We start from the raw sequence: 13,815 nt of genomic DNA on the forward strand, positions 1-13,815 counted from the left end.
CCAGATTTCCAGATACCAACAGGAGAAACAGCAAGAAGTGTGGGGACAACACTGCCCACACCGCACCAAGGACCAGGTGGGAGGTCTCGGAGCTGCTGACCTGGGCATGAACCATGGCGCTGTGCCTCCTGGCTCGGTGAACTTGGGCAAGTTACTAAAGCTCTTTCAAAGAGAGTGAATGATGACGCCCTCTGAGGACATCATGAAGACAACCTGAGACGGCCATGACCTGCTGAGGTCCCCCCCAACCCGTGCACCTCCTTGTGTTTTGGTTCATGACCCCACTAAGCCTCTCTATCCTCAGGACCCCTGCTCCCTTCTCCTGTCTATGCCTTGGCAGAGATGGCACCTCCTCAGAGGACACCAGGACCCTCTGCTATTTCCTCTATCAGGAGCATCTGTTTACTTTTTTGTCAGCTCCTTCCACTTTCCTATCACTTCCATGAGGATAGGGTCCCCATCCATGTGGCACTGAGTCTCTGGCACCGGCACAAACCCAGCCCATGTCTATGGTCACTTCTCTGAGGGCTCTGTGCACTACTCCGGTCAGGCACAGAGTGGCCACTCAGAGACGAGAGTGAGCAGCACAAACAGTGGGAGGGGCACGGATCAAGGGGCTGCAGGAATGTGGAGGTGGGGAAGGCATCTTAGAGGAGGGGAGGCCCAAGGCAAGGTGTTAGCCGGACCTGAGGGAAGACATGGGGGCCGGCCCAGCAGGGTGCTGGGGGGATGGCACTGTGGATGTGGATCAACCGAACATGGTGGGGCACATTCCTCCTCTGTGGGCTGCAGAGCTCTTGGCCAGGCCCTGTCCTGCTGGGGCTGGGTCCTGAGTTCCCAAGGGGACAGTGTGGTCCTCACCTCTGTCTGTGCCTTAGGGTCCCCAGCCTTGGCCTTCTCCAGGACTTCCTCAAATGGGATTTCCATCTCTCTCCTCATGGGTCCTTTAACAAAGGGAAAAAAGCAGAATGTCAAAAGCCAGACCTTGTCACTTGGCAGAGTGGAGGGGCGGCAGGAAGGGCCTTCAGAAGACTTGGTGCCGATACTTACTGTAAAATCCAGGCCAGGAGCAACAGAACCGCCGCAAAGACAGGACAGGGCCAGGGAGCAGCAGTCTGCCTCCCAGCTCTCCAAACAGCCCCAGAGCAGAGACTGCAGCATCTACCAAGCGCAGTGACTTCCGACAGCAGAAATGGGAGACACAGGGACAGGCACAGTCCTGAGTCCCACTAGTGTCCCCCTCAGCTCAGGCCTTCTCTTGCTGGAGCTCTAGAAAATCTAAGGGCTCCATTTGAAAGACACTGGCCTGGACAAAAAGAACGTGCATGCCAACAATTGTCACCACAGACACCTGCCTTCTGGAGAGTACAGTCAGCACACGGACATCTTGGTACAGATGCTTTTTGCTGATAAGTGAGTGTCTCAGTCTGTCAGGGGGGCTATGATAGATGCCACACACCGGGCGCCTTACAACAGAATTTATTACTCCCAGTTCTGGAGACTGGGAGTCCAAGATCAAGGTGCCAGCAGATGATGTCTGGCAAAGGCCCCGTTTATAGTTCACAGATGGCACCTTCTTGTTAGGGCCTTGCATGGGAGGGGTGAAGGAGTTCTGGGGTGGGGGTCTCTTTTATAAGGGCACTAGTCCCATGTGTGTGTTCTCTACCCTCATGACCTCACCGGCCCCTGAAGGCCCACCTCCTAGTAGCACTGCACAGCAGGTCAGGAGGCCAGCATGTGACCTGTGGGGCACCACAGTGACTCGCTCAATTTCCACACTGCGCCACAGTGAGTTCACCACCTCAGTGGCTCCTAATTCCCATGGGGCGGGGGGGCATGCTCAGGGTTGCCAGCCTTTCCACTCTCTCGGGCCTCGGGGTTGTTCCCTGTGGCCCCTTACTTTATAAAATGGTGCCACAGACCATTCTGTGCACCCTTTGTTTTCCGTGGGAAATGATTTTCCTAACAGCTTCTCCAACTGAACGACTCATCACAGGGCTCATGCTCTATTCGTCTTCCTAAAAAGTTACCTACAAAAACATCATACAACTACATCAATTCCATTACAACCTTATCGACACTGGGTATCACAGGAATGAAGAGAGCTTTTAAAACTACTCATTTTTACCAGCTCCTTTCTTTGATTCAGGCAGACAATATTTAAGGGCTGACACTCAGTCCCACAGCTTGACTCCGACCCCTGCTATGCTCCCCCTCGGCAGAGACGAGACACCTGGCTCTTGCACATATAAGGCACTGGGTTTAATCCTTGGCATCATATAAAATGAAATAAAGATATGTGTCCACCTACAACTAAAAAATAAATACATTTAAAAAACAAGTGCATGTAGCCCCTGAGGGCGCTCTGAAGAGGCTTGTGATGGTGGAAGAGGAGCAAGAAGAGCTCCTGGGGAAGGTGCAGTGACCCCCACACAGTGGCAAGTCTCCCTGCAGAGTTTTGGGCTCAACTTCCCCCAGGGACTTTACTCAGCAATGATTCCAGGGCCCATAAAGCGGCTCTGAGAGGACTTTTCCCTTCCCAAGTGGCCCACTGGGCCTTTCTTGCTGTCCGCTGTGAGGTAGCCTCCAGGGGCTTCGTGGGTGCAGTCACTGCCCTGGGCCTACCTGTCTCTAAGCCCTGGTTTCTGATGCAGCACTACAGTGCAGCTAGGAAGTGCTGAACCAACAGAGAAGGGGGCTGAGAAGGCAGCAGCAAGAGCAGGGCCCTCGGCATTCCTCTGTCTCCCCCAATCCAATACAGCCACAGCCCAGCATGCACCGGGCTTAGTGACTGAACTGCCAAGTTCAGCTCCCTTCGGTAGAAGAAGGGTGAAGAGAGGGACCTTCCTGCCCATTAGGAGTGTAGAACCATCCCGGCCATGTGCTGCAAGCCTCTGGGTCCTTCCCCACCAGCTGACCACGTGTAGAGCCTTCCCTGGTTGGCCAGCAACAGCAAGCTGGCTTCCACTCTCACACTACTGTGGCTACCCGCGTACGCCTGAAATTTTTGAATGCATGTCAAAAAATGCACTGTATGTTGGCATCATCCCTGTGGCCAGAGCAGAGTGCTGTGGCCTTGTCCCAACAGGACACCTAGGCCACTCTGGACCAAGGTTTCCCACACATGGGGAAGCTGAGGTTACCCTGGTCCAAGGAGTGCTCCTCACACGGGGCAGTTGGGGCCACCTTGCATGTAAGGAGTGTGCCATTAGCCTCGTGCCACTAACTCTGTCCTTGGGAAGGAACACAGTGAGGGATCCTTGACCGCAGCCCCGCCTTCCTGAGCTGGCCGAGCTCTGTGCAGGGATGGAGACAGTGGGTACTGGGGCAGGTCTTGCCCAGAGAGGCGCCCTTCCACTAGGCCCAAACAGGACGTGTGAACTCAGCCACACCCTCACCCACCAATGTGAGTGCCAGGAGCCAAGGGAAGCCAGTTAACAAGGCATGACCCCTGCCCTTGGTAAGGCCCACCCCCAGGGACAGCGAGGACAACTCCATTCTACCAGGACAGGTGGGGACATCAATGGTGACAGGGGAGGCTTCATGGAGGAGACGACGTTGGAGGCTTGGAATGCCTCCAAAGGAGGTTAAAGTAACAATCAAGAGGCACACGGCCAGGTTTCCAAGAGGCCTGGAGGCCATCGGGTGAGCTCAAAGGACCCTGCTTCATGCTGTGTCAGCTACGGCACAGGGATCACAACACACACGCAAGCCGACAGCCAGGTCAGCGCAAGGCAACGTACGCAACATGCTGTCTTCCTGCGCTGTTGACAGCGGGACTCCGAGTGATGCTCGGGGCTGTGGCTTGCTCCCCACTCAGCATCTAGTGCGCACCCACAGTGCACTGGCTCCCGACCCCTCCTCACACCCACTGCCGGGACCAAGCTCTGACCCCTCCCCCTGGGGTCCCGTCTCAGCTGTGCCACCACTGTCCACCTAGGGGCTCCTGAGGTCACCCTGGCTTCCTCCTTTCCCTGTCCATGCCCAGCCGCCAGGCAGACTGGCCACCTTTCTTGTGCTCCAGGCTCCAAACCCTCACTCTCCTGCTCCGCTCCCCCATCTTCTCTAGCACAAGGCGGTTCCTCAAGGTGAAAGTCAGCTCCTTCCCCATGGAGAGCCCTGCCAGCCCCTCATGCACACAGCAACGTTCCTGCCCCGACCCTCAGGGCCCCACTGGCCCAGCTGACCTGGGCCCCCACACTCTGACCCTTCCTCTGACTCAGCCCAGCTGCACGCCCCTTCCATGGTCTTGGAACTTGGTCTTCACTTCTTCCTGCCACAGCCCAGTGCACCCTTCCAGAAGTGTCTTACTCCCAGCCGTGGTCACTACTGGGTAGTGTCCTGGCAGACCAGCCCTGTCTACCTCAGGGTCCTGCTAATGTCCTCATCATCTGTGTCTCTATAGCTGACAGGCATATGTCATCTGGCACTAGCGGGTGGGAGGCGATGAAGACTCAGACTGTGCAGGCTGGACACCCACCGTGGTCCCTGGGGTCTGTAGGAAGGGCACAGACAAGGAATAAGACTTACAGCCAGGTAGATCCCAGGCTCAGACCTGCGTCTACCCAGAAACATTAGAGATAAATTGGAAGAACATGGTGATCTTTTAAAAGAGAAGCAGAGTCCAAAAGAGCCTGAGGTGGGGCGCGTGTCCAGCCAGAGCTGCACAGGGAGCCCAGAAGCCCTCTAGCTCTGCTAGCAAGGCTGCAGCATGTGACAGGTGTGTCACTACTGGGCCACCTATGGCAGGGCTGGCACACAGCCACAGCAGGTGCACACAGCAGGTCCAGGGCCTCGGCATGGATGGTGTGAGGGCCCTGCTGATGGGGCAGTCTCTCAGGGAAGAGAAGATGACGGGGGCTGGAAAGAGGGTTCCTCACAGAACCAAAAGAGCCACGGCCACACTCCTTCCAACTGCCCACCTGCTCTCAGCCCCTGCAGCCCTGAACCTGCCCTGCTCCTGTCCCTCCAGTCCTTGCTGATTTTGTTCTTGGTACCCAAATCCTTGCCCACAGCCTCACCCCTATTGTATGCCAACTCTTCCCTCTGCCTGGGGTCCAGCACATAGAAGAAATAAAACAAAAGCTGCCGAGGGTGGAGACAGGAGTATCTGCTACAACCACTAGGGGCTGTAGAACAAGACCCACCCAAGGTACAGCTGGTGACCCTAGGCCTGGCCCTCACCTGCTATGGACGTGTCCAGGGAGACCAGATGCAAAGAGAGAAGTCCCAGTGAGAACACATGGGCCTGTCACTGCAAGGCTCACTCACCCACACTGTCACCCCACTAAATATCCAGGACACTTCTGAACCAGGGACCCCGGCAAGATGGGGTCCTCCTCTGCAGACAGTGGATTTCAAACTGCAGATTTCACCCATGAGAAGGTCATGAGGTCAATTTAACTGCCCCAAAGTGGCATTTATTTTTAAATCACAGGAGCAAAGTAGAACATAGACCAGAACACAGAGGAAGGGCAATACTGCTTTGGAAACTTGTTCCCAAGCATGTGAATGCATGTGTACATGTGCCACACTGCAACAGAACATGTATTCCTGCTATGGGAGCAGGCTGGAAAGTGCCAGAGGCAGGAGAGCCTTATTAAGCAGGTGGCATTGAACAGGTGAGATGGTGATACCATATCTGGGACAGAGGTTCCCACGTGGCCAAAGGGGAGGTAGGAAAGCATGGAGGCAAATTAGGGGAGCCCAGAAAGGATACCCCAGCAGCTCTTAGATCTGAGGTTCTGAATAAGACTGCAGAGTTGGAAGCAAGCCCCACCTGAGTCACTGAAGAGCCACAGCCAGCCTGGGCTGAAGACTGTTGGCCCTGGCCCTGGCCCTACCCCCTTACCAGCTCCACCCATTTCTTCTTGGCTCCTGGCACGAGGGGCCCGAGGCTCAGCTAGTACAGCTGCTTCTCTGACGCTTGGGCCAGGGCCACCTTGGGGCCTGGGAGCTTGGGGTGCCTCGCTCCTCTCTTCTTCCACTGAGGCAGTGGCATTGAGCCGAGCGCGGGCTTGAGGCTGTGGTGCTGGTGGAGGCTGTGGGATGGAGGGGCTCAGAGGAGGAGTGCTGGAGTCCATCTTGCCTGCAAGAAAAGCAAAGGGTCAGACACACTAGGGCCCCCAACCCAGCTTGTGCCAGCTTTTCATTTTTGGAAAGAGAAGAAAGCAAAGAGATGGGTGGGATCTGCCAAGCACCCTGTGATCTCGTTTAACCTCACAGCCCCGCAGGCAGCCCTGTGCTACAGCAACTCCCTAAGGGTGTCTAGGGCGACACACAGGGCAGCAATTCTGACCTCAGACCCTCGGACTTAGGCTTTAAATCCCGAGTTCCCGCCTCACCAGGTCAAGCCACAAGACCTTGGGTGTTAGTGTCCTCATCTGAGAAAAGAGGATGGGAATGACAACATTCAGACATAATCCAGAGAAACACTGAGCACAGTGCTTGGCTGTGGGAGCTTCATGTGATATAATTCAACATCTGTAGAAGTGAGCTGACTTGGAAAAATGGGTGTTTGCAGATGCTAATGAAGTTCAAGATCTTGAAATGAAAGCCTCCTGCATTAGAGTGGCCCTAAATCAACATGGAGCATTCTCATAGGAAAGAAACACAGACGTGCAGAGAGGTCATGAGAAGCAAGGGCCACAGGCTACAGGGTGCAGCCACAAGAGAAGAGACCCAAGGCCTGAGGCTACCATCGGAGCTGGGGTGAAGTAGGGAACAGACCCTCAGAGTCTCCAGAAGGGACTACTACAGCCCATACCTTGACCTTAGATTTCTGTCTCCAGAATCGTTTATGGTACTGGGGAATGAATGCAGAATGCTCTACCATTAGACGACATCCCCAGCCCTTTCTATTTTAAAATTTTTATTTATTTATTTTTACAGTGCTAAGGATGGAACCTAGGACCTCACACATGCTAGGTAAGCACTCTACTATTGAGCACACCCCCTACTTCTTATTTTGAGACAAGATCTTGCTAAATTGGCCAGCTTCCTGCATCAGCCTCTCAAGCTGCTGGGATCTGCAGGCATGTGCAACCACACCTAGCCAGACTGCTGATTTAAGCCACTCCGTTTCTGGTGATTGTTTATGGGGACTTTGGGAAATGAACACCTTGGTATAAAGTAAAAGTTAAATAAATTTAGGAGACTTAGGGAAAGACTGGTAGGATAGGGTGAGTGGGGATGGCACACACCTGGTGAATCCAGATTTTTCCAACCAGAACTGCCCAGATCCACAGCCTTCTAGACCAGGCCCTGATCACAGGACAAGAGTCACAGAACTTCACACCCCAGCTACTAACACTTATTAAAAAGCAAATGAATGCATAAGGGTGGTGGTGGCATATGAAGAGACTTCTAGAACAGACCAGAGAGCACAGAGAGCCCATGGCATATGTCATGATGGAGAAAGGGGTCAGTCAACAAAGGGCCGCTGCATGCAGCTCAGCAACATGGAAAACGGTGTCAACACAATTCAGAGCAACTGCAAGTCACAGACCATGGGGCAGAAAGCTCTAGAGGATCCTTAATCTAGATGATCTTCAGGGGCACAGACCCCTAAAATTGTCAGGCCCCATGCACACTGTGGGGCGTGGGAGATTTTTTCTTCAAACTTCCAAATGACCCTCCCCATACACAAGGCACTTCTCTTCATCAAACATGAGGAAACTGAGGCACAGAGCAGGGGAGGCTGGTGATGAGGAAATCTGTTTCCCAATCCTCACCTGCCAAGGCCCCTTCCTTTTGGCTCTGGGCCCACCAAGCTGTGTGGTCCTGAGCAGCCCAAGTCCCTCTCTGTGCATCAGTCTCCTCATCTGCTTGAGGATACTACCCTGTCCTTGGGCTGATTGTGAGGACCAGTATGACCACAGCTGCATGAGGGGCCAGGGTTCTGGCTCCTAGCCCTAAGTCAGTCCAAGTGGGTAGAGCTGGATGTCTCTAGACTAATCACTGGAAAACAGGAATGGCCGCAGGTCCCATCAGTTCCAGACCATTCCGTTTTGTTCCATCCCCAGCTACCAAGGGGCCCTAAGGATCAGATTTGGGTTCAAAGAGCAATGTAGATTTCAATCTGAATGTTCCTCCCTCAGAGGGACTGAGCCCTTATTTTAATTTAGTTTAGCTTTTTTTTTTTTTTTTTGAGCCCTATTAAAACATTCCCAGAACAATGTCTTAAAACAACAACAACAACAACAAAAAACATTGCCAATACTCATGAATTTGCTTGGAAATCAATGCAGGGCTTGCTGCTGTCTCCAAACTTTGAGCTTCTGGGAATTGGCCTCTCCTGAAGACCTCATCATTTAACTGCATGTGCAGACCCAAGGGAGCGCGTGGCCTACTGGGGGCAGAGAAAGTGAACCCACAGCCTGGTACACAAAGCAAAAGTCATTCAGGACACCAGACCATCTGAGTCAGCAAGAAAGCCTTGTTCTAGCTCGCTTTCCCCCACGGCTCTCCTGCCCCAGAAACAGTGGCACCTTCTCTAATGGCAGAAGGGCAGCTGAGCTTTACTGAGAGCTAGCTTATGGCAAGGCACCTATCATTAATAACAACGGCTCTGCTCTCAGTGCGCCAGATACTCTTCCCTTGGGGCTACTCCTAGGCAGGTACAACAGCATCCAGGGGCTGCTGGTGGAGAACCTGTTTCATCTCCAACCCTCACCCCATTTCACAGACTAGGAAACCAAGGTGAGAGACCTGATGAAACAGCTCGCAGAGCTGAGGTTGAAATTCAAGTCCACACCTGTATTCCCAAACCGCAGCAAGCTTGTCTCTGGAAAAGAGGCCTTTCAAGCTCCCTCCACCCTCTCCTCCCAGGTCCCTTCCCTCCAAAGCACTGGCTGCTGGTCTACTGCAACAGGCAACTGCCCACCCTCACTCTCTGCTCCTGTAGCACCTCTTCCTGGGGAGCCCGTCCATCCCTACTGGACAGCCTTCATGCCGAGCTCCAGAGACACCTTTGCGGGTATCTGCCAGCTGCTTCTGTGAATTCCCTGTCTTCCTCATCTGCTCACAGATACACACACACTCTCCATTAGCCCCCTTCTGCTAAGGGGTAGGAGGGACAGATACCATCCCAGCCAACAGGACTAGGTTGTAAAACCACAAGCACTGTGGGGAGTGGCTGCTTAACCTCACCGTCTCAGCCTCCCCACCTGGAAAATGGGATAACACCTTCCATGTCAGGGTGAGAAGGGGATTCCAGGTGTGATGGAAGAGAAAACAATTTGCAAACTGGAGTCGCTACATTCCCATTCAGTTGAAAAACACCTTATAAAAGGAAAATTCAGGAAAATGCGGCTTCTAGCTAGACGGCTGGGTCAAGTGATATGCATATCACATTCCAGTCAAAGTAAAAATCATTTAAAGCCAAACCTCTCATTAGTAAGAATGGATGAATGCAGGAGGATTAATTGTCAGGTTCCCTGAGGGTTGGCCAAGCCTGATTTAGATCAAAAAGCTTATTTCAAAGCAAACAAACAAGTCCTGGATATGGTTATTCACAGGGACAAGGAGTGCCAGAAAGAAGCAACAGAGGCAGGACCTGCCTGGCAACTGCTCCTTTCTTCTGACTAGTGCACTAAGGCAGGAGCAGCAGTTCAGGTACTCACTAGGGCATAACGTATGGGGTCAGAAGCCTGAGCAGCCAGGCCCTGGAAAGACACACTACCTAGGAACTGATGTGTCGGATGATCTTAGGCAAGTCCTTCTCAAGGCCTGGCACCCCTGATGGCAGAGCAGGAGCTTCATCCCCCCACCTCTGTCCCCCAGTTCCAGGCAATCCCACTGCCATGATGGCCAGAGCAGTAGCTTGGAACCCATCATATAAAGATCGCAAAACACAGAATGGCTAGCATTCTTTCCCTGTGAGCACCAAGGCATATTTTTATCCATCAAAACACAAACACCAGCACAAGGAGCTCAGCTGAGGAGTTACGTCCCCCAGAGAGGGCTGCTCCAACCACAAGTCCACTGAGGGCCAGAGCACAATGACCATGTGCAGTCTTCTGCCCAGATGCACTGACCCTCCCCCGGCCAGCCTGATGCTGCTCTTCAGGGTAGTCCCCACCCTCTAGAAGCTGGGTCCTTAGAAACTGGCCTGTAGGAAGCCAAGAAAATGGCCAGTGCCTCCACCTCCAGGATCCCAAGATGGGGAATCCAGGGAGACACTTGTGGGGTTCACACACAGGATGTCCCCCCAGCAACACTCGTTGGCATCCGGAATGATCTGTAATGAAATATGCAGCTCTCCACATGGTACAGCACTGTACTGCTATTCAACATGATCATGCACATGAATGTTTACAGAAGGGGGAAACGTTTGCATAACACTGATGGGCAAGATTAAAGCAGCATAAGATATTATTCTGGGTCTGTTTAGAATGAAAAGAAAATTTATCTGCAAAAATATATAGAAGAAAATGGCTTTTAAAATGTTAATACTTGAGGACTGGGGTTGAACTCAGCTCTAGCCTAGCATGAGTGAGGCACTGGGTTAGATCTTCAGAACAACATTAACAAAAATAAACAAATTAAGGCATTCTGTCCATCTAGAACTCCAAAAAAATTTTTTTTTAAACTGTTAACACTTGATATCTCTGGGTAAAGATTATGGATGGTTTTAATTCTTTAAAAATGTATTTCCCTAATTTTCTATAATAAATATACAATGTTTTTAAATTAAAGAAAGGCATTTTAAAATGTATCTGTGACTGAGTCCAAAGGAAGTGGGCTCAGTAGGTCCCTGGCCTGGGATGTCCACATTGGCCTGGCCCGACCCAATCCCCTGGCACAGAACTGCACCTCAAGACAAGGACACAAAGCCCTTGGTGGCTCCCAGGTACCTATTTTTGCCCAGAGTATTAAAGGCCAAACCAACGGTCCAGCTCTCTCAATGTGACAAGTTCACAGGAATAAAGGGAGACTCAAAGTGGAAATGGCCTCGGTTGTGACTATGGACAGCCACAGACCATCACCTGGCACCTGTCTGGGCCTGGCTCAAGCTGCTCAGCAGGCATGGACTGAGGGCCTGTCTCACACCAGGCACTGTGCTGGTCCTCCTTGCCCCAGAGAGGATGCATCCAGAGTCAGATGCGTCTTTGAGCAGCCCAGTCTAGAAGGACAAACAACCACAAAGAGCAGTGCCTGGGGCTACAGAGCACAGAAGGGGTCCCTCACTAAACCATGGGAAGGGACAGGCTAGGGACTCTACAAAAGCCTAGCTGAAGGCCCACTTCAGAATAATGAGGCCCAGAGCCAGGCAGACAGCATGGGGGCATGTGTGTGTATGTAGGGGTTGGGGCACTCCAGCAGGGGATATACCCAAGAGAAGAGGTAGCACAGGGACAGCAAGTCAGCGTGTGGCAGGCAAAGTGCGGAAGCTGGGAAAGGGACACAGGAAGAGGAGGCCAAGAGAGAGCAGAGCAGGTTCCAGGCCTGAACAAATGCCAGGCTTAGGCAATGGACCTGACCCCACAGGCCAGAGGGAAGAAGAGGTAAAAACCATCAGGCTGTCTGGAGTCAGAGGCAAACAAGGTAGTCCAGAGAGGAGGCTGCAGGCCACGTAGGGAGAGATGAGGCTCTGCATCAGGGCAGGCATGGGGCAGACTGGGAGGCAGGAGAGACAGGAGGTGACAAACAATGTGAGGAACAAGGAGGCACAGGATGGCTCGCTGATGGCCGGGGGCTTCAGCCTACTTCCTGAGGTGGGGAGCAGTGCCATATAGAGCCAAAAACTCTATACCTGTTATGGTTTTTATAGCCACCATTATGGACCATGTTTGGCTTCTGTCCTAATTGTAGGCATTTCCAGGGGCCAAGACTGAGCTGGGTTCCCCTTTGTGACCAGACCCAAAGGCCTGTCCAGCCCTGACCTATAAGGGGCAGGGCAGGCCAGACCTGAGAGTCCCTCCAGCCACTTCCACCTGGGAAAAGTAAGGGGAGTCTCCCAGCCAGTTCTGCCTGTGTCTGGGGGAGTAGGGGGAACAAAGGACCAAGCAGGAAGGAAGGAACCTCTTTCTAGATCCTTGGTCAGATGGAAAGGGCTCCTGTGAGAGCTGCAGACAGGTACTAGGTGGGGAGGGTGGACGTGTTGCCTCTGGGCCCCCAGTGGACTCCCTCACAGGGCTACACTGAATAGGGGCAGCCAGCACCCAGGGTACCAGGGAGGGATCCTTGAGTGAGTGATGGATTCTGGCAGAAGGGAAAGTCCTTTACAAACCACAAAGCCCTGGGCCAAATGCCAGGGGTCACTGTTCAAGGTGAGGGGGGCAGGGTACACTACTGGGGGTGGGGGACAGAGGGCCTGGCTGTGCTAATCACCTGCAGGCACCAAACCAGCTAAGCCTTACCTCACCTACTGTCCTAAGTGGAGGCTGTACCTCCCACCTGACTGAGAGGGTTAAACACAGCGGGGGAGTGGAGTCTTGGGGGACGCCAAGGAACTACAAATGCTTTTCCCTGGAATTTCATAACATCAACTGCAAAAAATGGGGTGAGAGGAACTTCTCCATTACACCCAGAGGGGATGGGTCAGATTCTGCAGAAAGCCTCTATCTATCCAACCAGAAATGAAGTTTCCAGGGCAGTATCCTGCCCAGGCCGGGTCCCACCAGACAGGGTTACAGGCTGCCACGGTCCTCAGCCCTTTGGAGGCTTCAGGCTGGCTGGGCACACCAGAGCCCTGGGTGGGAACACAGAGGGTGAGGGGATCTTGTCCCGTGAGGATGGCTTTAGGCTTGAGCCTAAGCAGATCCATTTTAAAACTCCAGATTGAAACCTGCAGTCTCACCAGGCACGCCTAACAGAGCCCTCCAGTATGGCCCTCATGCACAAAGAAGTCACTTCTCCCTACCCTGACAAACTCAGAGTGAAGCCTCTGGCAGGCTGTCCTCCCCCAATAAGGGGGAAAGGCAAAAAGATCAGTGTAGGGACCACCAGACCAGATGTTTTAATCCCAAGGTAAATGATGTCACTGGGAAATCTGGTGGCAACTGATAAGGATTGAAAGGGGGTCAAAATCCCCAAAATTTGATATAAATAATGGAGCAAGAGAACAGACATTCAGCCAGCTGACACTGATGCCCTCACGCAGAGAGCCTGATGAGGACCTGGACTGACATCCCAACACTTTTCATCGTTGCTGATCCTCTGCATCTTCCTCACCACCCTCAAACTCTACAGCCACATCTTGGCCCTGGGGAGAGCCTCCTCAGCCAGCGGTCAGCTCCACCCCAGGAGAAGCCTGCCTGGGTTCCTGGCCTGATCACTGCGGTCTGAGTGAGTGTGCATCTGCTGGACTTAGAGCCTAAGGCTTGAGACTTTTGATCTGACACTTGAACTTGGCACGCAGAGGGCATGTCTGTCATGAGCCTGTCACGATTAAGTGTGTTTGCGGTGCTTGGAATTAATCTAGAATGGTTTGCCGTGAACTGATTATGGCTACTGCAGCGACTAGCATTAAGGATTGACGTCTTTCTGATTAAGAACCTATAGAGTGAAATTGTATTGAGTGATTTGAGTGAATAAAACATTAAAAAGGGCAGAAGCGCGTGGACATTCTTTCTCCCCTCGACTGCAGATGTCGCACTTTTGCCCATCGCGACATCCCGCCGGCTAGCTGGGCACGGGCAGGACGGCGCCTCTGGGGACACCCGCCCTGGTCCGCCACAGCCCGGCCTCTCTGGCGCGCGCTCCCTGGGCAGCGCTCGGCTTGGCCAGTACGGAGGAGTGGGCCCGCCCGGGCAGGGTTCGCCTCGGGCATTTTCCGACTCGGGACTCGCGGGCTCGGTCGGCCTCCGACGT

At 53.1% G+C, this 13,815-nt stretch overlaps 1 protein-coding gene across 2 annotated transcripts in view; it reads right to left on the reverse strand.

The window, feature by feature from the left end:
• Positions 1–13,815, reverse strand: part of Wfs1 (wolframin ER transmembrane glycoprotein) — a 26,478-nt gene that overhangs the window by 12,324 nt on the left and 339 nt on the right. Inside the window, exons 2-3 of one of the 2 annotated variants that reach the window (XM_015481936.2) lie at positions 5,852–6,088; positions 862–944 (exon numbers count right to left, since the gene is read on the reverse strand). In XM_015481936.2, the coding sequence (XP_015337422.1) occupies positions 862–944; positions 5,852–6,083 (315 nt within the window). In that variant the 5' untranslated portion in view covers positions 6,084–6,088. Of the gene's footprint in view, positions 1–861; positions 945–1,050; positions 5,827–5,851; positions 6,089–13,815 lie in introns of those variants that run through there. The other variant, XM_015481937.2, reaches the window with a different exon arrangement.

Source organism: Marmota marmota, unplaced genomic scaffold, assembly GCF_001458135.2.
Source record: "Marmota marmota marmota unplaced genomic scaffold, marMar, whole genome shotgun sequence".
Taxonomy (NCBI): domain Eukaryota; kingdom Metazoa; phylum Chordata; class Mammalia; order Rodentia; family Sciuridae; genus Marmota; species Marmota marmota.